General features: G+C 34.1%; 1 protein-coding gene across 1 annotated transcript; it reads right to left on the bottom strand.

The window, feature by feature from the left end:
• LOC126882888 (meiosis-specific nuclear structural protein 1-like) lies at positions 1-26,430 on the bottom strand. The gene is made up of 8 exons (XM_050647953.1): positions 26,176-26,430; positions 20,030-20,301; positions 18,358-18,481; positions 16,375-16,769; positions 14,344-14,422; positions 8,550-8,753; positions 5,385-5,569; positions 1-301 (listed from the first exon to the last, which is right to left on the bottom strand). The coding sequence occupies exons 1-8, from the start codon at positions 26,308-26,310 to the stop codon at positions 115-117; spliced, it is 1,581 nt and encodes a 526-aa protein (XP_050503910.1). The 5' UTR covers positions 26,311-26,430; the 3' UTR covers positions 1-114.
• Positions 26,431-27,997: the final 1,567 nt, after the last annotated feature.

The raw sequence follows: 27,997 nt of genomic DNA, 5'->3' as shown, positions 1-27,997 counted from the left end.
TACTGTACAAAAGTACAATTTTATTATTCAGTTCAATTTGTAAAATAAACCAAAGAAAAAATATTACAAAACAGTCATTAAAGCCTTTTTTTTTAATGTAGTAGCATATGTCATTTAATAGTTTGGGCGAGACAAAGCTGCATTACTACTTGACGGATCTCCCCTAAATACATGATCAACCACATCAGTACTTAGATACGGCAGGTCTTCTACTTTCAGTAACCCTTTAGGTAAATATCCAACAAGATTCTTAACGTGTTCCTGTAACATTCTTATTCGTTCTTCTTCGATGACTCTCCTCCTGTAAGAATAAAAAATTATTTTAACAATTTTTTCTTGATATTAATGATTAAAAATAACGGTATAAGGAATATCAATATAACCTCTTCTATTTTGAAAGAAAAACATAAGTCAGGAATCTAGGAACATAATGAAAGAGCTCAATAGATCCTACAAAATACGAATATAAACCACACACGGGCTCACGGAAGAAATCCAAATCAATGTCGGCATTAGACAAGTGGACAGCCCCAGTCCATGTCTATTTAATTTAATAGTGGATGAAGTTATAGGTAGTGCTAACAAAATAAATCAGGGATACAAGTTCGGTAACCGAACCATGAGAATACTTTGCTAAGCAGATGGTGCAATCTTAATAGCTGAAAACGAAGATGAATTACAACGCCTACTACAAAAATTTAAAATAACCACCGAAAAATATAACCTGACACTATCCACAGAAAAAACCCAATCGATGGTAACAACCAAGAATCCAATTAGATGTAAATTAGTAGTGGATGAATATTTAATCGAACCGGTAATGGATTATTCAAACCGAGAATCAACTATTGTAATGATAAGGAAGGTAACTTACTTACCAACAAAGAGGATATCCTGTTACGATGGGTAGAGCACTTTCAAGAGTTACTGGAAGGGGAACCTACTAACAATATAGAGCTGGAATACCGAAATGAGGAACTCGTGGAACCCCCCTCGGTAGAAGAAGTGAAAATATCTATAGAAAAACTAAGAATCCACAAATCCCCAGGCAGCGATGGCATCCCAGAAGAGTTATTTAAGCACGGTGGAGAGCAGCTCACCAAGATGATGCGAGAAATTGTTTGTAAAATTTGGTCTGAGGAGCAAATGCCTGAAGAATGGAGCTTAGGCTTAATATGCCCGTTACACAAAAAGGGAAACCAACTGGAATGCAATAATTACCGCGGAATAACTCTCCTAAATACAGCATACAAGATATTGTCAAACATTTTGCACGAGAGATTGAAGCCCTATACCGAAACGTTTCTAGGAGAATATCAGGCAGGATTCAGGCGTGGACGTTCAACCATTAACCAGATCTTTACACTACGACAGATCCTGGGAAAAGCGCAAGAGTTTAACATAGATATTTACCATATTTTTGTCGATTTTAAAGCTGCTTATGACAGTGTATTAAGACCAAGTCTCTACAACGCTATGAATAAGTTAGGAATTCCAAAAAAACTCATATGAATGATAAAAGTGACAATGGCGAAGATGATATCAGCAGTAAAAATTCAAAACGACTCGTCAACCCCATTTGAAATACATAGGGGGTTAAGGCAGGGAGATGCGCTGGCGTGTCAACTTTTTAATGTAGCATTAGAAAAAGTCGTACGAGACGCTAATATAGATAGCAGGGGAACAATATTCAATAGATCTGTCCAAATTCTAGCATATGCAGACGACGTGGACATTATAACAAGAACCAGAGCGAGAACTGCAGAAATCCTAACCGAGCTAGTAGCAGCAGCAGAACAAATCTTATATATAAAAATCAATTGCTGTTCGTGTGTCTCGCTAAAACTCGAGAATGGCTGGACCGATTTGGCTAATTTTGATGTTGAATTATTTGTAGAAGTTCAGGGAAGGTTTATACGGTTTTATGTAGTCATTTTAGTAGCCACCAAAATTTTTACACATATGTGTATAAAATGCTGTTTTTACAGTGTTTGTTGCCATACTCCTCCGAAACGACTTTACCGATTTTTATGAAATTTGGCAGGTATCTTCGACCGGACTGGGAGTAGGTTGTTATCTATATTTCATACCCGTACGTCATAAGGGGGGTTGCCCCCCTGATATTTTTTTTAATTTTTTCGGACAAACTCTTCTTTTAATTTTTGTGTGATGTAGAACGTGAAGATACATACAACTCTAAATTTTCACTTTTTTATCTCTGACCGTTATTTTTTAATAGCCATTTAAATATTTTACATCTATATAAACAAAAGAACATCGTGTCAGTTACCACCACATAACTCGAGAACCACTGAATAGATTTTTATGAAATTTACCACGTATATTCGACCGGACTGAGAATAGGTTGCTATATATTTTTCATATCCGTACGTCATAAAGGGGGCTGCCCCCCTAATATATTTTTTTATTTTTTTGGTCAAACTGTTTTTTCTTAATTTTGTGTGATGTGGAAGGAAAAGGTAAATACAACCGTAAATTTTCACTTTTCTATCTTCAACCGTTATTTTTTAATAGCCATCTAAATGTCTGCATCTTATATATAAAAATCAATTGCTGTTCGTGTGTCTCGCTAAAACTCGAGAATGGCTGGACCGATTTGGCTAATTTTGATGTTGAATTATTTGTAGAAGTTCAGGGAAGGTTTATACGGTTTTATATAGTCATTTTAGTAGCCACCAAAATTTTTACACCTATATGTGTAAAATGCTGTTTTTACAGTGTTTGTTGCCATACTCCTCCGAAACGACTTTACCGATTTTTATGAAATTTGGCAGGTATATTCGACCGGACTGGGAGTAGGTTGTTATCTATATTTCATACCCGTACGTCATAAGGGGATTACCCATGACGCCGTAAGTCTCACAATAATGACGTGAAAAATACGAAATTAAGTAGTTGGATTCCTTGATAAATTCCGCACAGAACCGTGTTAAAATTTTTTCTCTAGCTCAATCGGTGTCCAAAATACAATCTCTTAAGCCGTATAAATATTCTGAGGACAGAAGAAGAACGAGCAACAAATTTCATCGAAGAAAAGTGCAACTGTTTAACTTTTGGACTTAAATTGGGCAAAATATGAATTTCTTAATTTTTCTAAACTTTCAAAAAATATCTCTGTCGAACTTTTCTGACGAACGGCAAGCAGGAGAAAAGTTCTGAGCACACGAAAAGAACGAGCAGCAAATTATAAAATTTTATTTAATTTTAATTAATTTTGTTTCATTTTATTTAATTTTATTTAATTTAAGTATTTTATTTATTTTCGTTTATTTTATTTTATTTCATTTTATTAAATTTTAATTATTTTTATTAGATTCTATTTTTTTTAATTTTATTGTTTTTTTAAATTTATTTATTATTTTTATTTGAGTTTATTCAGTTCTATTTATTTTTATTAACTTTTATACAATTTTTAGAAATTTTGTTTCATTTTATTTAATGATATTTAATTTTAATTTTATTTTATTTTGATTAATTAACACCTATATCGTTGGACAGCCCCGTACACAATTATAAATACAGGGTTGTTTTGAATGTATATAAAATAAAGCTGTTATATTCATTATACGATAAACAAATCTAAGATTGCAACTGTTGCACTGCAAACTTTATTTTGTTATTTCTAACTAAGCTTTATTACTTCAAACATCATGTGTAATTCATTAAAAATAATAAAAACTCATTCACATCGAGCATTTTTTGTTTATTAATTACTAATTTCTTTTGTTTATTTTAGATTTATTGTTTGCAAAAGTTTGTTTTTATCTATTGAGGCAGTACGAAGTCTGCCGGGTCAGCTAGTGGGGTTACATATAAATCGAAATAAAACAAAATTCATGGCGACTAACACAAACACAAGAGCTGGAAATATTGACGCAGATCTAATCATCAATGACCAAAACTTCGAAGCGGTCAAAGAGTTCATATATCTAGGGACATCGGTTAACCCCAATAATAACACATCAGAGGAAATAAAAAGATGAATAATAATTGCAAACAGGTGTTATGATAGTCTATCAAAGTACTTAGCTAACAAAAGTCTGTCTCAAAAAACTCGCATAGGGCCGTATAAAACATTGATAGTCCCCGTTCTCACATATGGATCAGAGGCATGGACGCTAACTAAAACAGATGAATCCGCTCTGTCGATTTTTGAAAGAAAGGTGCTACGTAAGATATTCGGAGCGGTCTGTGAGAACGGAATATGGAGGCGTAGATATAACTTTGAACTGCAGAATATCTACAAGCATACGTTTGGTGGAAAAGATATTATCACTATAATAAAGCGAAACCGCCTGCAGTGGGCAGGACATGTAGCCCGGGCCCCTGAATCGAACATGATAAAAAAGATTCTAACAGCGCAACCCGTGGGAATGAGAAGACGGGGTAGACCAAAATTGGGGTGGATGGACGGGGTAACACAGGATGCCGAGAAGATCGGAGTCGGCAACTGGAAAATGCAAGCAAGGGACAGAACAGAATGGCGTAGAAAGCTTGAGAAGGTCGAGGCCCTCTAAGGGCTGTAGCACCAAGATGATGATGATGATGGTAATGGATTATAGGTACTTGGGTGCGGAGATATTTAGCGACTAATCTGGCGAAATAAATATACAGGGTGTTAGTAAATAAGTATGAAATACTTTCAGGGGTAATTCTACATGACAAAATAATGACAGTTTGCTCTATAAACGTATGTACGCAAATGTTTCGTTTCCGAGATACGGGGTGTTGAAATTTTTATTTCACACTGCCAATTTGTTTATTGCTCTAAGACCGGTTGAGCCATGAAAATTAAATTTGGTGGGTTGTAAGAGCTAGTTATTGCGCATTTTCTGACATACAAATAACAATTTTATATTCATAATTGGCGCGCCTAAGGGTAATGGTCTGAATTTTTTAAAGAAAAAAATTTTACGCTATTGAGATATTTCAAACTAAAAATTGTTTTTGTATTCCACGTTTCATTTATGATAAATTTTTCTTTTTTTTTCATATTGTGCACCGTTTTAATGCAACATCTTCGCGCATATTTTTCATTTCCTAATACATTATCAAGAACTCTCCAATATAATAATACCAAACTAGAACAATAACAGAAAATATTACTAAAAATATTTTAACTAGGTGCAAAGCTACAACACATGTTCAAAATTACCTCCTTTAAATGTGACAGAATAATTTTATATTCACCATTGGCGCGCGTACGGGTAATGGTCTGAATTTTTTTAAACAAAAAAATAGTACGCCACCGAGATATGTCTCGGTGGCGTAAAAAACTATTATAGGAGGAAACATTTGTTAAATTTGTTTGCCGTCAAATTTGTGCGAGTGGCTTATGATGTTTTAATTGGACCATAACATACCTAGCTTCCGCTTTCCTTTGTGAATCTCTCTCTACTTCTATTAACATTTGGAATTCTTCTGCTTGCTTCTGTCTCCTTTCTTTCAGCATCTCCTCTACGTCTTTTCGTAGTTGTAACATCTTCATTCTTCTCTTTTGCATTGATAGTTGCTCAAGTCTGCTGTCTTCTGCCAGTTTGGCTACTAACTAAAAACAAAAATTAATACATTAGCTAAATATTCTTAGCCAAAATGTTCTTTTAAATTGTGTAATTGTTAAACCTGTATAATTGTACTTTTAAATTGTAAAATTGAGTGTCGTAGCGTTATTTAAATTTTATAAAATACAGTCAAAAATAATTATACAGTCGAACCCGCTTATTGGAATAGCCTTCGTGCCATCCAAAACTATTTCTATAATCGGGATATTGCTATAACCGGTATTCTAATATGAGGCAAATTCAAGAAAAATCGTTAGAATACAACAAACCGGCATATTTATGTTTCGTGGACCTTAAGAAAGCATTTGACAGGGTCAAATTAAAGGACGTCATCCATTTGTTATACTCAAGAGAGGTACCTCTAGGAATAAATAAAACGATTGAAAACATCTATCAGAACAACACAATAAAAGTAAAAGTAGAAGATGAACTAACTTACCCAATTGAAGCTAGCAATGGGATAAGAAAGGGAGAAATGAAAGGCGACCCGACACAGAGAGCACAAAAGATTGCTAGAAACAGCGGAGATAAAACCCTTCGAAAAATCGATGGTAAGACTTTATAGGACAGAGCTAGAAGTACAGATATACGACGGAGATGCAAGGTGGACAACATTAATAACTGGGTAAGAAACAGAAGAATAGAATGGAATGACCACATAAGCCGAATGACAACAAATAGAGTAGTAAGGACAGCGAGAGATGGTTTCCGAATAGGAAGACGATCAGTTGGAAAACCAGGAAAACGATGGAACGACAACTTACTAGAGGCACATTGAAAAAACAGAGTCATGTCTATACAAAAAGAAGAAGAAGAAGAAGGTATTCTCATAAGCGGGTTCGACAGTATTCCATAAATGCACTGTATATATAATTTATTGTAAATAACTAATTATATCAATCCTACAATATAATGATAATAATAATCCACCCAATGCAGTAGAGAGAACATTACTGCGTTATCTAGGGGAAAGAGGACAGCAATTAGATAAGCAAGTTGCTAATTTAAGAACTTATTTTCAGATGCAGGCTAATACATCTACGTTGCAATCTGCGCAGTAGATGACTCCACACTCCACACCGCTTAAACTGAGGGAACAAGAAATGCGCATAAACCTACGCAAGAAAAAATTCGCACCTGGATGGGTAAACCTCTGCATGGGCGGTATCTCAATGAGATTAACCAAGAATATGTCGACAATAGAGCGTCGAACTGTTGATTGACCAAAAGAAAGATTTTTCCCGAGACAGAGGGTTTCCTACTTGCCATTCAGGATCAGGTTATTCCAACTAGAAATTACCTGAAGTATATTGTCAAAGACCCTCAAGTACAAAACGACAAATGCCAATAATGATGTCAAGCCCAAGAATCCATGGCACATATAACCGGGGGCTGCCAGGAATTAGCCAGCAACCTGGGACTACTACAAACCGATCACCTTCCTTATTATACATACGTCCCTGAAAGAATGCTTGAAAACGACAACTACAAGCTATACTGGTTGGATAGATTTATAGATAGTTTGTATATAAGTTACACATGGTTTGTGGAACCGCACTGTGCTCACAGACCAACCAGTAGCACACAATAGACTGCATCTCATACTATGTAGTTAATAAATAAACTTACTAGGCAAACAACACTAATATATGTGGTGATAACCAAACAGTAATAATCTGCGTGTTAAATACAATGAAAATTGAAAATATCGCCGAATATAGAGATCTCAAAATACAAATAAGGGGACAATGGAGAATGGAAAGTACTCAGAAGATACCTTGTATTATTGTTTCTACTACTGGAGTCATTCCGAAGAACCTTCTAGAAAACATAAAAAAGCTAGGTCTCAATTAACGTCACTACAAGACCATGCAGAAAGCTGTACTACTCTCGACGCCAGATGCGAGCGAAAAATTTTTGGGAGATACTCCAGTATATCAGGCCATCTAGGGCTCAATAACACGGAAAGAGTCCCACCAAAGCTCAATCCTTTTTGATACCGTAGGTATTTGGAATGAGAGAATTTTTCCCTTAGAGGGAGTGAGAGCCGTATGGCTAAATCTAGATCATATTAATAATGTTCAAAATGTGTAAAATACCAACTATAGTTGTTCCATTTTAACTTTGCCCATGTGTCGCGATTCATTTTCAAACAAAATATACCAAAACATAAAGTGAAACGTACGCCGATGTGAATAGTATACAGTCTGTTCCAACGAAAATTTAATCCCCTCAGAAACCAAGAGCTTCTTCAAAATTTAAAAAAACACGTCAATTTTTAATGGAAGGGGGATGAATTTTCATGCAAAATTGAGGCCCTCAAATGTAACCCCCTACTGCCCTGCATCGACCCCCACTTTTTTTTTAAATAGTAAGTGTGGTCGAGTGGCACATAATTTGAAAGGTAATTTTTTTCTCTAAACGACGCTCTATTTTTTTATTTACGTAATAAGTTTGAAGATAATTTTGGACTTAACAAATTTATTATAAATTAGTTAAATCCAAAATTATCTTTAAGGTTATTCCGCAAATTAAAAAAAAATTAGAGGGTCCTGTAGAGAAAACAAATACCTTTCAAACGATGTGCCACTCGACTACACTTGCTATTTAAAAAAAAATGGGGTGCTGATGTGGGGCAGGGAAAAATTCGTCCCTTCCTCAATACAAATTGACATGTTTTTTTTTATTCTGAAAAAACTCTTGGTTTCTGAGTTACTGGAGTGGGGGTCAAATTTTCGTTGGAACACTCTGTATAGTATACAGTATACAAAATGTATATACACATCGACGTTCATTCCACTTTATGTTTTGACTTAATTTGTTTGAAAATGAATCGTGACTCATGGGAAAAGTTAGAGCGGAAGAACAATATCATACCCTACCCTATCACACACTAGGAAATAAGAAACAACCCTTAATAAATAGTATATAGCTTGTTCCAATATTTCTAAAAATACGTTTACTTACTTCTTCTTTATATTTTCGATCTTCTTCGACCTGTTGTCTATACCTTTCCTCTCTTTCCTGCATTTGTTGTGCTAGGCATTGCTGAGTCTCCAACCTTATCCTAAGTTGTTTCTCGATGTCTGCTCTGTGACGTTTTTCGACGATTTCTTTTTGTTCTTCTTCGTGTAGATCGGCGATGATTTCTTCGCGTTCTCGTTGTTTTTCCTAAAAAAACCAAATAAAAATTACGTTAAGATTTTTAAAACTAGGGGGCAGTCACCCATCCGATCACCCAACCAATCTAGTAACACCAAACCCATTGGTGTCTCACATAATGTCTACCTCTGTAACGGTCCGAAAGTCATCATTGTTTTTGCTTCACCCTGTATACTTAAAATCATGTTTGTGTTTCAGTGTATTACGTAATTCGTTTCTCACAATGTTGGATTGATCTTGTGTTCTTATGGATATTCATATCTCTTTTATCTGAGGGACCTCGATATGTTTCATACCGCCAAAAGAATCGGGACTCGTAAATCTTTTACTAACGTCCAATGTTTACTAGAGTCCAACTCTGAATCGAATATAAACAAAACCTGCCTTGAACCCTTTTTAATCTTTTTCATTTTACTCAGTTTTTGAGTATTTAGAAACTGTCTTTCGGTCCTTTTCCTAGACGAAGAGAAGGTAAATGCGTGGCCTAAGTGTCCTCTATTTGCTTTCTCCTATTTTCGTCGTCTCTACGTGATTATATATTGTAAAATCCGGAGATATGGGATGCAGCCAGAAAGCAGTTTATTAACGAAAAGTCTTAGATTTAAAATATTGTTTATTATATTTTTATTTCAATTATTCTAATTGTTTAAAAAGTAGTAAACTTTGTATCTGGGGCTTTTCGTTGTTTTCCTCGTAATACGAGAGATGTCGCTGATTTGCGTCGCAAAAGGTGGGTTCATTGCATCGCGATGTTTTGCCTTAAAAGAGGCAGAATGTTTATATTCCCTTCAGAGTTGTGACTGCATAATCTTCACTGATGATGCATAAGGATGCTGAAATAGTTGCTATATGGAGATGGTAGTCCAACTCTGAATCGAATATAAACAAAACCTGCCTTGAACCCTTTTTAATCTTTTACTAATGTATTTTTGGTGACTGGGAGACTCGAATATGTTATTTTGAAGCTGATTTGTTTATACTGTGAATTCCTTTGCAGATATAAGGGCTCTGAGTGTGTTTATGTAATACAACAAGTTTACACGTGCAATATTGCGAACGTTGCGAAAAAGCCTGGGAGAATATTGAGCTGAGATATAGCTATCAGAATTTCGTTTGGTTTAATCCTATTTGCGAGAGAAAGAGTTATTGCCTTTGAAGGCGTGGTTGAAATTTGCTTAAATCTTTTCTATTCGTTTTGAAATGAATAGTGGAAATTGACTAATTTTTTGATTGGTAAAACCGGACATGGTTGAGTAGGATATAATGATGGGGAGATGGAATGAGTTTTGGGGTTGTGAGAGAGTTCTGGAGAGATTCGAGATCAGTTCGGAGTAGTCTAGAAGAGAGATCAGTTCTGGTAGTCTAGAGTAAGAAGCTGGTGCCTTTCCGTCAGCAGGCTCTTTGCCTTGCTGATGGAGAAAATTGTTGATAATAGTTCAATGGAGATAGTTGTTTGTATTTAGTTCAGTTCAGTTTTTGTTCCAGAGCCGAAGTAGGCTTAAGTGGCTACTGTGGTCGTAGAGTGTAGATTCTCGACCGTATTTTTTGTTTTTAGTGATGGATTAAACTGATCCATTGGTTTTATTTTGTCGAAAAGTTCTTCGTTTCTTTTTATCAGTTTAATCAATAATAATAGTATCCAAGTGTTGCATACAATAAACGAACAATGGAAATTCATCTCTAATATAATTAATAGCTGTACTTTATCTGTCAAAATGAGTGTCGTTATGTGTCGTGACAACAAATGGGCTGTAACATCAGGACAATGTTTAACACCCTAACTGCCGCATGGATGGACTATGGATCACCCACGGATAAAGAACACAACAAGCTACTTGCGCTATTTTTAATTGTTGAACTCTTACGTTTTCTCGCCCATTAGTAAAATGATTAAAGACTTTTTTTAACAACTTTTTTTAAAATTTTTATTTAAAATTTAAAATAGCTAAATTTTGATTTGTTTCGTAAGAATTGTGTTTAATTAATAGATTTTCTTTACCAATCTCTATCCTCCTTATAAAGTAATCACGCATGAAAGTAGCCTACGGTAAGTACAAATATATCAAGTAACCGGCACTCTAAGTTTTATATTTTTTTTATAAGTAAGCATGTATTATATTTTCTGCTTTTAATTATGGAGCCCCCGAGCAATTGAGTTTCAATTTTATTTAATATCTATTAAGAATCCACACCCTTAGATCTCTGAAGACTTAGAGCTACCGAGGTACATCAAAAAAGTTAAGTAGCACCAAGTATATTTTTATATTTTTTTAAATTTGTCATGTTACATACTATTTTTTTTGGCCTTTGTTATCCATAGGCGTGCTACATATAAATATCGCCCAGCGTGTTTGGGGCATACATAGTGCTATATATAAATGGCACCCAACGTGTCGAGCTCTTCTTCTTTCTAATCCTTTAATGTGCTACACCTCAAGAGTACCCCAAAACTGCTTACACACAATGTTAAAATAGTCATCAAGATCAGTCAAGATCTTGTAAGTTATTATTTAAATAATTATTTTATCCCAACTCCTATTAATTTTATTAATTTCTTAACTTTCTGTTTTGTTTCACTATTTTTCCTTCAAAAAATAATTGGCGTCCTCTCTCTTTTATCAGCAAAATATTCTATCCTTATCTATTCCGTATGTCCGTGTTCAAAGACACCAACAAAATAATCACAATCATATATTAATTTTCTATGCTTATGTGCCACACTTCATTTGACAATTGGCAACTCTTGACTTTCCTTCCCTTTTGTCTGTCATGTCTGTCTCAGTCTACTGGAAATGGCAATGTTTTTTTCTGCACCTTGTGTTTATTTAAGTTCATATTTCTGTTCATAAATATCGTCTATAATCTCTTGAGTTTTTTGTCCTAATTAATTTCTGTCCCCCTTTCGGGAGGTATTTTTTCATATCCAGGAAAGAAATATCATGGAATACAAAAATGAAAGTTTTCAAGGCAGACAGAGTACCTTAATGTTAATTTTGGAGAATGAGTAGGTAGACGAGGATTCGTTGAGTGGTCCGCACGGTCATGTGACCTAACACCCTGCGATTTCTTCCTGTGGGGTCTTCTCTAGAACCGCGTTTTTGCAAGAGAACCACGCACCCTTCCCGACCTCCGAACTGCAATTGAAGAAAAATTTGAAAATCTTCGCCGACAGCTTGAAGTGCTTCGCCGGACCTGCCTCTCCGTTGCGAAACGTTGCAATAAATGCACTGATCAAGATGTGTATCAATTTGAACACTTACAGTAACCCTTTTTCGAATCACTTTTGTAATTTCTTTGAACAATTTCATTTTGACACTGAATTTTTTCTCTTAATGTTATTCTGAAGCTATTTTCTTGTGGAATTTTTGTAATTAATGATTTTTAATGGGAAATAATCAATAATTTTACTAAAAAATGACTTTATTAACGTTTCGACGTCCAAATCGGATGCTGTTGTGAATATTTTTTAATTAATATTTTAATCATGTAAAAATTATTATGTTTTTAAACATAATCATTTAATTAGATTAATATTTTTTGTATTTTAACAACGGCATCCGATTTGGACGTCGAAAAATTAATAAAAAACAATAAAATCCTTTATAATAGGTATATATTTAAAATCCCTAAAAAGGGCTACATCACAGAACTAGTTTTCGATTGGTTGACCAATCATCATCAGTGCTTACGTGATCTAACATGCTAACCACCAAGATATATTAATACAAAAATATATGGGTAAAAACCCTTTAAAAGTAATCCGTCAAGGAAACATCGATTAAAAATGTTAATTTAAGCATGGATGTTTAAAATATTCCATTTAATACGCCCTAGGTAACATCTGAGCTGTCATCTTGCTGCCATACTGTCATCATGTGAACAAGTCAAATCATAGCTCAGATGTTACCTAGGGCGTATTAATGGAATATTTTAAACATCCATTCTTAAGTTCGTATTTTTAATCGATGTTTCCTTGACGGATTACTTTTAAAGGGTTTTTACCCACATATTTTTGTATTAATATATCTTGGTGGTTAGCATGTTAGATTGCGTAAGCACTGATGATGATTGGTCAACCAATCGAAAACTAGTTCTGTGATGTAGCCCTTTTTAGGGATTTTAAATATATACCTTTTATAAAGGATTTTACAATTAACTAGTTTTGATGGGAAATAAGCTACAATTTTACTAAAAAAATGATTTTATTAACGTTTCGACGCCCAAATCGGGTGTCGTTGTCAAAATACAAAAAATATTAATGAATTAAACAAAAATGTTTTTGCTTAGTAAAAAAATTCTTCTAATAATTTATTTAATCTGACTCGTTTATATCGGCAATTCAGACATATATTATACATTTTAAATTTTTATTTAATTCATTAAAATTTTTTGTATTTTGACAACAACACCCGATTTGGGCGTTGAAACGTTAATAAAATCATTTTTTCAGTAAAATTGTGGCTTATTTCCCATCAAAACTAGTTAATTGCAAAAATGCCACAAGAAAATAGCTTCAGAACAACATAAAGGATTTTTTTGAAGATATTCTTCTTTAGCGGCGAATCGATTGAAGGTAAAATTTGATTGATCCGCGCGCATGCGCACACCGACAGTATGGTATTAGTTGTTATACGGGCTCTGATTGGGTACTGAAATTTTGAAATGATCTGTCAATAATTGTTCAATATGGAGGTTATCGGTAAACAAAAATATTGTATAATATTAGTTTTTATTGATGTGTGGACAGAAATAAAATCAAATTTATAATTATAGTGACTTTTTAAATAGTTTTGAAAAGCCGCAGGTACGTAATTCTAAATGTTTCAGTTGGAAATACCTAATAGTTTCAATACCTATGTATTTGGAAAATGTAAACAAAATAATGTAGTTACCTATTAGTAGGCAATGCTTTAATTTACATAATCTGATTACGAACAAACTTTCTACAAATCTTCATCTCATATATCGTTTTCTTACTCTATATTTTGTTGTATTTTATTTCGACAAAAATCAAACTAATAATTTTATTAAATTCATATAAATTTATGGTGTAAACGTTTAGTTTGTGTATATTCCCACATGACGTATACGAGAGTTTGGTGCAGTTTGAAATGGCGTCAACTTTCGTACGGCGCGGTAGACGTGAAGTGGGTTCAAGCCCCGAGCAAGTTATTATTTTTTTATTTTTTTTATAGATTTTATGATTGTAAGTATATTATTATATAATTTTTGAAGATATTCTTCTTTTTTGAAAGTGGAAGATAAGAAAGTTAGTTTGATTTTTAAATAAAATAAGTACAAATAACCTTTTAAGTATATTTACTTCGTTTAAATTACCTATTATATAATAGAAGAATATCTTCTTACGTGCGTACAAAGTACACACACATTCTTTTTTTGTATTATATGGTATACAGCCAACTACAGGAAAATTTTTCCTTGTGGATTGTTAATAAAATCATTTTTTAAGTAAAATTGTGGCTTATTTCCCATTAAAAATCGTTAATTTTTTCTCTTAATGCAAATTTGTTGCCTGACTTATGCCTACCCGTGTATATGATGTAAATATACATATATATGTACTAAATAAATAACTTACCATTTGCTCACACATTGCCCTTGCTATATCTTCAATAACCTTTTCTCTTTCTGCTTCTTTTTTGGCTTGTTGTACTTGCCTAAAAATGTAAGAATACAACATATTCAGTATATACACAATTAAATGTTTAAAATATAAAAAACAACACATATACGTATACTCCACATAGTATGGAGAAAAATATAAGCTTGTACAGTTTAGTGAATATCAATAGTCTTTTTTACGAATGAAAGTTTTACTTTTAATATTGACAAAATCAAAAATAAAACTTTATTAGAACTAATGTTCAGGTTGCACCATTTGTCATCATCATCATCATTTGGCTCTCTATGTGAGTCTTGGCCGCGTTTACTATTTCCCTTCATTGTTGTCGGTCCTGAGCAGCTATTTCCCATTGCTGTACTTCCATTTTGCGTAGATCACTGGCTACTGCGTCCTTCCATCTCTTTCTTGGGCGACCAACTGACCTTCTGCCATCGGGCCTTTCCCAGAATGTGGCGTTCAGAAGTCTTTCGTCACTCGATCTTAGCACGTGACCCACAACCATGCACCATGCACCCTTTGCACCATTTGTGGCTTCTAAAAATTTGTAAGCCAACAGCCGGAGCTGAGAAGGGCAAGGGAGATCTATCAGGTTGCATTTCACTACACGCCTGTCCAGGACGGTAAAATTCCAACAAAGATTAGTTCCCAATACTCAGATTGGGAGTAGAACTAATAAAAATAATAAATAATCATTTCGTTGTGAAGCGAAACGAGAGCCGTCTTATTTTAGTTAGCTCAGAGAGCACCAAAAGCACTCGTAACTAGCTTCAACCCTTCTTAGGGCCTCATCAGAGAGTACATACTTTATTCTCTCTAAACCACTAAAATTCGGGTCGAGCCGCGTTGTGAACCAATAACGGCGTATAACCGGTACAATTTTAATGTTAGTAGTCACTAAATGGTTATACTTGAAGTCAAAGTTTTTAACCTAATAAAAATATTTAAAAATATTCAAAATATTTTTAAAAGATATTTAATTGAAAGCTTATTTGACCAATTTCCTGGTAACACCTCCATGGCTTCTAAAAATTGCAAGCCAGATGGATGCTAAAGCGAAGAAGACAAGAGGGAATTCTAAAACTTACAATTCCCTCTTGTCTTCTTCGCTTCAGCATCCATCTGGCTTGCAATTTTTAGAAGCCATGGAGGTGTTACGAGGAAATTGGTCAAATAAGCTTTCAATTAAATATCTTTTAAAAATATTTTGAATATTTTAAAATATTTTTATTAAGTTGAAAACTTTGACTTTTATTTAGCAGATGTCGCTAGGCACCTACTCCATAACGTCAGTTGCAATGCGAAGATAAACTCTCGGAGTTTCATCACTTGGGACAGAGAACAATAAACCTATACCTCTCTGATGATGACTCCAATTAGTCGAAAATCGTCGATATACAGTGCTGGTTTGCGCTCTCTCTACTAAGTGAAAAATAAGACAGTTTTGCCTTCCCATTGCAACTGAATAAAAATGGTATACATTTTTAGGTTATACTTATTTTAAGAAACAGCACTGACGATTATCTATGTAGATCGAAAACATTCTGTGATTTAGATGTAGCCAATAAAATTAACCAAAATAGATCAACACACAGGAAGACTAGAGTACCAAATATTATTAAAATAAAATAATTCGCTGTAAAATGAAATTAAGTTGAGTCCTCTCTGAACAAACTGAAATATAAAATGCCTCTTAATTTCGTTTTACATTATTAGAATTATTTTATATTAGTATTACTCCTAACTGAGTATCGAAACCAAGTTTTCGTTGGAATTTGGCCATGCTGAATAGACAGGTAGAGCGGTGCAACTTTTAGACCTGCCCGTGTCTTCTTTAATTCATCATTCGTTTGGTTTGCAAATAATAGAAACCACGAATAGACGTAACCAGAAACTTGATCCCACTAGAGGTTTTATTTCTATGGAAATATAACTTCGAATGGAATTATTATTAAAATACTTATTTTGTCCCATGAAACTAAAAATTACCTTGCTTGCACGACAGCTGTTTTCGTCGTAAGATATTCCTCGATCTTTCGATTTTCTTCCTCTATTTCCTCCATTCTCTTCTTCTTCCAAACATCTTGAGCATGTTTAAATGCCATCATCTCCGATCTCGTCTTCTTCATTCTACAGAACTTTTCATAAGCTTCCCGTTCGTCTTCATCATGTATCCTCTGAACTATGTCATCGATTAGTTTCTTTTCTCTCAGATATTCTTCATATAAGTGACGCTTCATTTTCTCCCTCATTATGAGCTGCTCTTGAAGCTCCTGCTTGTACTGTGATTTTTTGACCATATCATCTTGAAGTAGTTGTTTTTGATACTCCTTTTGGTCTATCCAAGCTTGTCTCATTACTTTATGGGCTTCCGTTTCACGAATCTAGGGAAAACAGACAAAAATTTAAAAAGTAGCATTAATATGAGTAAAAAATACGATATTTTCAAATGGTGCAGTTCATGGTATGCTTTGTTTTTAAACCAGGAGGAGTAAACTAAAAATACAGATTCACACCCAAGAAAGTCACCAGAAAAATCACCACATACATCTTCTTTTTTGGTTTTTCTTGTCGGCCTTCGACGGTAATCCGTACATGTTATATTATACTAATAATATAATATATCGCTAAAGAATTCTAAAAATAACTATTTTTTATATAAAAGTAGACTAAAAGTCTAAACATTAAAGGAATAACGCAGAAAATAGAAAACATCACGTATACAACTTAAATAACCTATGAAATGCAAATAGTGTCAAAATTTCATAAATGTCAATAGTGTCAAAATTTCATAACAGATTGCCTGAGGTTGGACCAACTACATACAAGCATTACTACACGGTAAATTTATTTTATGGTTCCTTCCTGGTTTAAAAACAGGACATAGCAGTAATTTAAAAATAATCAAAAATTGGTACATGGCAATTTACTTTGACCTAACTAAAGCATTTGATACAGTATGGAAACTGGAAACATTCTAAAAAAGTTGGGATATCAAGGACATATTTTGGGCTACATAACCAATTTTTTAATTCGAAGAACATTTCAAGTCCAAGCGAATGGTGCCATGTATATCCTATCTAACAGAACAAGAAAACGGAATCCCACAAGGATCTATTATCAGTCCTATTCTATTTTTAATAGTAATAAACGACATAAACTAAATTCGCTTAGCCGAGATTCATTTTGACAGATTCAGAGTAGGAAACATACAACACAAAAATTCATACCTCACATTATTAACTGCTCAAATCAACTTAATCTTTCATTAAAAAAAAGAAGAATTATTGGAAATAGTGGGAGTGTATACAAAACTCATAAAATTTGGTGGAATTTATTCTGGAAACTATTTTTATTTTATACAATAAATAAATTGCTCATTTGTTATCAATACATTATGTTTATTTTGGGTCTACCCCAAAATCCCGACAGCCAAAATCCCGACAGCCAAAATCCCGACAGGCCAGAATCCCGACAATTGTGATAAGTTTCTTTTTAACATATAATTACATTTAGTTCTTGTTTTTTGTTTATGGCCATCTGTTTTTTAATTTTTGTTACTAAACAAAATGTAGTGGTCGGAATTTTTACTTATGCGAGGATTGTTGCATGTCGGGATTCTGGCCTGTCGGTGTTTTGGCCGTCGGGATTTTGGCTGTCGGGATTTTGGCTGTCGGGATTTTGGGTGGCACCGGTTTATGTTATTTATGTCTGTTTAATATTAATATAATTGGCTATGAGCAGGTATGTTTGGTTGTGTAGTAATTTACAGTCACGTCTAGTAACCTAAGTACCTTCTCAAAAAAAAATTACTAAAATCACTAGGGAGTTGTATCGCAGATTAGCGAATTTAGTATAATAACAATCATTGCGAAACCTGTTCAGGCAAGACTACCTAGAGACCTAGTATAAAAAGTAAATCGTGAATAATTGCATGTTTGTGCATAGATCCGCTGGAACAACTCTACGTACCTTTTCATTTATTCTTTCTGCCTGTTTTTGGGAAATCTGAGCAGCCAGTTCTTTATTAATATATGCAGCTTTCAATTTTCTTTCAAGTTCTCGCAATTCACTTGAATTTTCTCTCAGTAACTGCCTACAAAGAAGTAAATGAGTTCTCCCTGATTACAAATAGTAAGATATCCACATTCAGAAAGAGCTTATGGTCATATATTACAAAATTAGCGAGATACCTAACAAAACTACTAATATTACTTTTTCGTTTAATGGAGAAATATCACAATCATATTTCGCCATAGTATCCAAGTATCTTTATGGGAAAAAGAAAGAGGAACAACGAATGCATGTGGTTTAAATGAGAATGCTTAGATGGATGAGTGGAATGACAAAAAAGGATAAAATTAAAAATGAGTATATTAGGGGAAGTCTAGGTGTGGCACCAATTGATGCCAAAATAAGGAAGCATAGGTTAAGATGGTTTGGTCATGTTCAATGACGAGACGTTAATCACCCAATACGAAGAATTACTGAAGTGCAGATTCCTGGAAGGAGTAGGAGAGGAAGACCAGAGAAGACCTGGAAAGAGACGATTAGGCATGTTGGTAAAGGGGATGAATATTGATATGACCCGACATAAAATTGTGTGGAGAAATGTAATTAGGGAAGCCGACCCCGCATAGGGATAAGGCAAACAGGATGATGATACCTGGCTACTCTCCTCCAATTATCCACCCTCAATATATCTTTAGTATCGGTTCTCAACTCTTTCTCCATCCCCTTCCAATCTCGAATGTCAATCTCCTTTTACTGATGTGTCTTGACTAAGCATCTCCCCAGATCTTATTTGGTCTTCCTGCAGAACCTTCAGATTAGTAAATTTTTCGTATTGGGTAATTATTGACTTGACTTCGAATATGACCAAACCATCTTAACCTATGCTCTCTCATTTTAGCATAATTTGATCTACTACCCTTGCCTTGAATCGACTTTCTTTCTCAGAATATCTTCAAATTTTTACATATTATTCTTAAGAGCAAACAGTAGCGATCAACAGGTAGCAACAAACGCGTTCCAAGATTGCGGCTCTAATTTTGAATATTTTGTCGAGATATTTGGCACACATATTCGTAATATAATAAAGAATGGCGATACAGAGCCCAATTTCAGAAATATGTTAGTATGTGGAAATTACTCTATAACTAAATAAAATATTGAAAAAAGGAGCCTGTACCGCCATTAAGAGAGACAAAAAAAATACACTTTCTTCAAATAAACTTTTTTATCCCGTGCCTAGATTTTGTGTCACATTGGAACTACTAAAAATCGATTTTTTTATAACAAGAAATCGAACGTCGCGTCACTAACTTGGCAACATTTCGCGCCTTTGTGTATAAAAATTATTGTTTTTGATAGTATAAGCCTTGTTTTTGTCAGCCTGTCAGTGTCGAATTACCGACGCACTGTTGCCTCACTTTTGAAAGTTCGCAGAACTTTCGCAATCTTGGACCGCGTTTGTTGTTACTTGTTGATCGCTACTGTGTGCTCTTAATATTATGTAAAAAATTAATAACAAAGCAGTATTTAACAGTAAATAAATTATAGATATAAGTAAATTCTAAGAGAAAGATCTTTGATTTCCAAAACCTAGACTGTAAATAAAAAGAAATCAAGGTCTGTACATTACCTCATTTTTGCTTCAGTAAATTCCTTTCTTTTTATTACATCAAGTTCTCTCGCCAATACATTTTCCTGATATGCTTTTTTCTCTCTGAAAGCATTCTCTTGCATTGCACTTTGAGCTTGAAGCTGTTCCTCCTGTTCTTTTCTGTGCAGGTTCATAAATCTGTCAAAATTCCTATAGGCATTCTTCTGCTCAATGTGCCTTAGAGTACTGGATTTATGATCCTCTAGATTGGGTCCAGATTCATCTTTCTTTTCCACAGTTTCTAATTTGGGCTTAAAGAATTTACTTTAAAATGTTTTGTATGATACAAAGTTTTGAGAACATGTAAGAAAAGTACTTAAAGGTGAAATAACACAATAATAGATATACCTTGAACAGACCAGATATACCTTGAGAATGCTTGTTACACTTCTATACAGACAACAATCTGTCTATTACTAATGCAGACTTTCAACATTCTCCAAGACAATTGTACACTTGCATATCACCAGGAAATAAATACAGAAATCAAATAGATTTTATCCTGGTAAATACCCGTTGGTGGAGAAGGATAGTAAGACTTATCTAGGAAAAGATTGTAATAGCTCCATTAAATTTTATCAGCTTTATAGATAAATTTGTATACCTGGGCTCTTTAATAACTAACAAGGGGGTTGTACTGATGAAATAAAGTGTCGGACAGCAATTCCAAAAAGCTCTATGGCAAAATTAATAAAAATATGGAAAAGCCATGAAATAACTATCCATACAAAAAAGAGACTGGAAAGACATCTCTTTTTGCCAATTTTCACTTATGCATCAGAATACTGGACCCTTAGAATATCAGAAGGAGAAAGATAAAAAGATTATAGATGTACAGTTACGATCATTGAATAGTTTACAGGCTTACGTATCTAGGAGCCGATTTTTTTTATTTTACCTCGTTTAAACGCACCTTTTACGTCAAAGTGACGTTACCAGTGGTTTACCTAGAATAGGTTGATTAAAATTAAAAAATCAAAATAATATAAATATATTTTATAACATTTAACAAAAATGCCAAGGTCCATTAGTTGTCGAGGCATTAAGCTAAATAAAAAAATTAACAAAATGGAAAGCATACAAAGAAGATTTTTGGAGGAGTTTGATATTGTTTTATTTTATTTTTCAACACGCGAAATTTTTGACAAGTATTGACTTTTTGATTTTTTTTTTTTTGACATTTATCAGATCCGTACGACACTGCAATTTTACAGTATTACAATATAAAAATTAGGGTGTAAACTATTCAGTGATCGTAACTGTACATACTTGAGATGTACCTACTGCAGAAGACGAATGCTGAGAATACCATGGGTGGCCCAAAGAACAAATGAATATATACTGAACCAGCTTAATATGAAGATAACACTAATAGCCGGTTTCACCAACGACGAACAGTAGTTTACTCTATGAATAAAGTTATTCAAACAATAAAACTGACACATCTATGTTTCACCAACATCAAATAAGACTTATTTATTTATCAAATAAATATTTACTCTTCCAATAAATTGACAAGTTAATCTCGGTTTAAATATCTATACCAAAGAAAATTCGTCAATTTAACTTTAAATTATCAAAGTTGTATTGAAACACTATAAAAATATAATCGACTAATAAATTTTATTCGACGAATAACTATTTTCACTGATTTATTTGTTGTTGGTGAAACTGGCCGTAAGAACACAAATATTACAACAAATAATATAGTCCTGTCGCCAGGGGGGTACAACGGCTTCCTTAATTCAGATGGACTTACCCAAGTTTTTTTTTTATATATTTTGACCCGTAGAATACGAATTTTTTGGGTAACAGTTGATCCGGATGTAAATAAGATTGTTATAGACAAAGAACTTGAGGAATTACATAACAGCGATTTCTCGCAAAACAAAATATCTTTTTGTATTTTTTGGGTCATTTTAAGCAAAAAATATTCCTACAAGTTTTTTCGTAGAATGCATAGTTTTCGGGATAACCGCGGTTGAACTTTCAAAAAATCGAAAAATTGCAATTTTTGAACCCGAATATCTTTTGATTAAAAAATAAAGTAGCAATTCTGCTTACCGCATTTGAAACTTTAAGTCAAATTATATCGGTTTTGATTATTTGCATTGCTAAAAATTAATTTTTTTATTGTCAAACAAAGCTATAAACACATAGTGTTTCCCGTATCTAATACATGCGTTTTAACGCATGCTACGTAGAAATTGCCTCGCTTGCACTTGTAGCTACTCTACCTACTCGTTCGAATTTAAATGAGAAATCATTGAAAACATCACTCACGCACTAGCTGTTTATATCTTTGTTTAACAATAAAATAATAAATTTTTAGCAATGCAAATAATCAAAACCGATATAATTTGACTTATACTTTCAAATGCGGAAAGCAGAATTGCTACTTTATTTTTTAATCAAAAGTTATTCGGGTTCAAAAATTGCAATTTTTCGATTTTTTGAAAGTTCAACCGCGGTTATCTCAAAAACTATGCATCCTACGAAAAAACTTGTCAGAGAATGACCCAAAAAATACAAAAAGATGTTTTGTTTTTCGAGAAATCACTGTTATGTAATTCCTCAAGTTCTTTGTCTATAACAATCTTATCGACATCCGGATCAACTGTTACCCAAAAAATTCGTATTCTGCGGGTCAAAATATATATAAAAAACTTGGGTAAGTCCATCTGAATTAAGGAGGCCGTTGTACCCCTCTTGAAAAAAGGATTAATAGGTTATTTTGGAATATATAAAAGGACTAATAGGCTATTTTGGAATCTGGCCCTAAAAGCACAAATATCAAACCAAATAATAGGCTATTTTGGATATGTGCTGAGAAGAAAATTGAAAAACTTACCATCCAGTTAAAAGCAGAAGCCGAAAGAAGTCATGGTAGTTCTTCCACATGATACACAGACCATATTGTTGCTACTATTGGTGCTCCATTGTCAGAATGTACTAGAATGTTAGAAGATAGAGAGAAATTGAGGAACATTGGAAAAATCAGCTACTAGCTTCATGACATCACCATACCTGTATCAGGCTAACAACTAAGAAGTCACAAACATTGGAACAACCTAGTCTCCATGAACAAATATTTTCTAAATAAGCAGTTTACTGCACAAACCTCTTTATTATATACTAGAAGAACTACACAGTTACTCAAGATAGGTACATAAAAGGAGAAGCACAGAAGGAAAGAGACAGGAACAAACAACTGTCTTCAAGAGTATAGATTCTCAATAATTATTTAAGTACAACATTATTTAATATCCATATATTTGACACAAAATAAGCAGAATCCAGAGGTTGTCATGGAAAGTTAAATTTGAGCCAAAACATAATGCATTAGGTATACAGTAGTCTCTCTTTATAACGATTCCACTATATAATGATAATTCCTCTATAACGATGAAAATACTAAACGTTGTTTGGTTCGTCATAAGGACAATGTATTAATTATTTCTCTATACCGATATTGTTCTCTCTTTATAACGATCACTTTTCAGCTTTCAATAGTCCATGACCTCACATTTCAAGAAATAACTGATAATAATTCGCATTTTGCACCCTGGGAATTTTACCAATTAAAGATAACACTTGATGGAAACAAAGGGAATCAGTAATAAACATCTTGTGTAGGTGTAACTTGATAAAAACAGATTAGTAAGTGATTCATCTTGTGGACCACTGTACAATGTTCAGCAAATATTTGGTGGTTCAAATTTCACTCCAGTGTGCAGAAAGTTGAGTAACACGCTTTTATCGTTTGGCAGTGTGCCTCTGTTGTTTCCACACAGATATTGTCATCTTTTGATGACTTCTCACTTCCAGTTTTGGTTGTACATATCTCAGTGTGTGAACAGTCAACATGTTTTCGAAGAAGTGTAAAGTACTCTCGCTTGAAGTACTTTACATATTATTAAAAGTTAACCTAAGTTTAAATTATTATATGATATTTATTACAATAACGAATTTTGTCTCTCTCTCTGTATAACGATCTCTCCTTATAACGATAAAAATTCCTGGTCCCTTGCATATCGTTATAGAGAGAGAGGACTGCATTTTAAAGTTTTTTCGATTGGAATGTCTGTACGTTGTTATTGCTCTAAATCATATCTTATAAAACAGGCTTAACCCTTTGTAGTCAAAAGTGATGACAAGTAAAATGATGTTCAAATAGTTGGCATGTATTACATGCCTACTGAACTGCGTGTCACTGTTTGACAGATGAAAGTCCATTCAGGTTGTCGTAGACATTTATTCAATCTAATATTTCCAACAACATTATGTAAAATAGCTCCAACTTTTTTTCTATTTATTCTAAAGCATCCGCATTTGGCAGAATTAAACAAAACACGTTAAACAAGCTACATTTGAATTTAAAATGGAATGATGTGTTGGTTAAACTCTCATTTGGTTCAAATATCATTAATGTTTTTATACAATGTATTCTTTATTATTCAAATTTGATCAGCATATTTTAAATGCAAGCTTAAATTAAATTTTGGTTGAACTTTATTATAGAGTAGTGTATTATATTCTTTATGAAATCAACAAAACTCCACATAAACAGTTGTCTTTGATTTGAAATGGAAACCTCTGTAGCATGTGCAAGGTCAAACATAAATGAATTTGAAACTAGGTATTAACATATTTTACCTGAATTTGTAGAAAATCCTAAATGTGTAATTCGTAACCGAAATCTATTGACCAATTCAAATATCCCGTTAAAATTTTTATCTACTGAATGGTTAATGGATTATAAGCCTTTATTGACTAAATCCATGTTTTACGATTTTCATGTCTGACATGGCAAGCAACCTGTGAGCCTAATTGTTTATAAATCTTTGAGTATGGGCCATTCCACGAACATATGCCTGTTTTGGATTACTTCGACAACGAATATTTTACTGTGCAACATAAGAAGTACGAAAGTAAATGGCGCTAATAATTATTCCAATAAACAACAATGTAATTTGCAATTTACTTTTCTTCTTCTTATTTTGCACAGTAAAATATTCGTTGTCGAAGTAATCCAAAACAGGCGTATGTTCGTGGAATAGGGTATAGTAGGTAATGGTGTCATGTATATCATGCTGACAACTGCAAAGGGTTTAAACATTTTTGCATCTGGTTGAATATTGTTACTGTACGGGTTAGTTGCTGAATTAAAATACACTCCAGTGATACTTTATACACTATTTACATAGAAATAAAGAGAGTGCACCAATTAACAGAAAACTCTTTTCTCTTTGGGCAGATACTATCATTGTGCTAGCTCAAAACTGTGAACTTGGGTGTCAGGTTTGTGTACCTGTGAATAGCCATTGAATATAAAATATATTTGAAGTTATAACTTTAACCTGGCATCCAACAGGTGGGGTGTAGTACATCCCAACAATATTGAAGTGCCTAAAACATAAGGAAATTTTGCATGTAGTGGCCACAGCGGCTAGATAGCTTTCTATTATATATTCGTCTATGTGATGACACATAGTTTTTAGTTGTCTGGTTAGGATTAGCAAGTATATTTGGATTGAAAGTGGTCACACTCTACAAGTAGGATTTTGTACTTTCTGCAGAATTGTTTTTATTTTTTTTACTCCTATAAATAAGTAAGTATAGGTAAGTGAATAGTACTTATTACATATTTTAACATATTTTTTTATCAGTTTGAGCTAAAATGAATTGTGAATGAGAACAAGCACGCCTTCAGGCCTTATGTGATGAAGCAGACAGTGACGAATGTATTGACAATAGTGATGCAGAAGTAAGTGAAGAAATAGACAATGTTAGGGTAAATAATAGTGATTATCCTGATCAGCTTCAAGATGTTGACCTTCCAGATATCACAGACAACTCAAAATAAAGATATTTTTTGAGATTCTTTAACTCTTTCAGTTGCTGGGGGTTTGTCACACCCCACCCGTCTGTTAGTGGCAAAACAATTCACCTCTCGGATGCCGCGTTAAAAGCATGTAAGAGTTTTGTCACCATGATGTTCACCAAAGTATGTCTTATAGTTTGGTTGTCAGTATATGAATAAAGTAATATTGGTAATTTAGGTCTAAAACCAAGTAAATAGTGACACAGATATCGTTAAAAAAGCTAAATAATTCTTCGCTTACCTCAATTTTATAATACTGAACTGGAGTCTGTTTATTTTGGTTTTCCTCCAGAGGTAAATATCCCTCTTGTACTCTATTTTGGGGACCAATTACATTAACATTATCCATTAGGCATAATCTAATATCGTCACCCATATTTTTAATATAATAATAAATTCCTTGGTAAAATTAATACATTATTGAAGATATTGTAAAACAAATAAATTTAAACAGAAACAGAAACCATAGAACAAAATCAACAAAAACAAATCAACAATGTGTCACTGTCAATTGAATGACCGTCAGTCATTTCCTCTTTTTGTAAAAAAATGTCAGTTGACGCGTACATGTGTAGGTATTGAGCCATCTGTAGTTCAAATGGCGTTTTAAGGATAAAACTTATTTTCGATTTACTCATTTCTACACACATGAGACATTGAAGACAGTAATCTTGCTTTGAATGCGCATAAGAGAGCCTTTTAAACATTTAAAAATAATTTTATAGGACACGATCATTTTGAGCAGCTCTATTCTCTATTGCAACAAGTGTTCAATTGAATGTTTTGGATGCCGCCAGAACAATTTTGAATGGCAAACACTGTACATATCCATTTTGATAAAAAATTTCTGTTAGAAGGTTTGAGAAATAAACATTTTTCTATTAATGCAATGTAAGTTGCATAAATCAGTATTCACATTGCCCGTTGACCCATATAGAGCAGAGGTTCTCAAAGTGGGTGACGCGGCACCCTGGGGTGCCTCAAGCATTTGCCAAGGGTGACATGGAACATTTAAGAAAAGTCGAACAACTATCCCATCAATTCGTGAGCGTGAGCAATTTTGTCAGTCCAGAGCAATTTTGATCCTGAGTTCTCGCCGACGATAACTACGGAAAGCTATTTATTATAGCTTGGCCGTTCTTTGGACGTTAACCTTTAAATTGCCCTACAATGGATATCAATAAAGATGACTATATGAGAACTGACCTAAGCAAATCAATACAACAGGTACGTATTTATTATTGATGGAGTTCCAAACGCAAAATGATTAGGGTGAAACGACCAACTGGAGACCCATTAAGCTATTAAGGTATTTACATTTATGTGATTACTCCATTGCTTCGACCAATGCTTCGACCATAGCTTTGACCATCGCTTCGACTATAGCTTCGACCATTGCTTCGACCATAGCTTTGACCATCGCTTCGACCATAGCTTTGACCATCGCTTCGACCATAGCTTTGACCATGGCTTCGACCATAGCTTCGACCCTCGCTTCGACCATAGCTCCGACCATAGTTTCAACCACCGCTTCGACCATAGCTTCGACCATCGTTTCTACCATAGCTTCGAACGTCGCTTTGACCATCGCTTAGATTATGGCTTCGACCATCGCTTCGACTTTCGCTTCGACCGTAGCTTCGACACTGGCTTCGACCATAGCTTCATCCATAGCTTCGACCATCGCTTTGACCATAGCTTCGACCATCGCTTCTACCTAGCTTCGAACATCGCTTTGACCATCGATTCGACCATTGCTTCGACCATAGCTTCGACCATCGCTTTGACAATCGCTTCGACCATCGCTTCGACCCTCGCTTCCACCAAAGCTTTGACTATAGCTTTGACCATCGCTTCGACCACCGCTTCGACTACCGCTTCGACCCAGTGCCATGCCAGCACGTGTGCAAAACATTTAATGGCGCCATTAAATGAACAATTATTTATTGCAACCAAAAAAATAGCTAAAAATTCTTACACATGCAACAGGAAAATAAATATGTAGCTTCGACCCTCGCTTCGACCATAGCTTCGGCCATCGCTTCGACCATCGCTTCGACAAT

The sequence above is a fragment of the Diabrotica virgifera genome, chromosome 4, assembly GCF_917563875.1.
Source record: "Diabrotica virgifera virgifera chromosome 4, PGI_DIABVI_V3a".
NCBI lineage: Eukaryota > Metazoa > Arthropoda > Insecta > Coleoptera > Chrysomelidae > Diabrotica > Diabrotica virgifera.
This window is presented reverse-complemented; position numbering and strand designations above follow the sequence as displayed.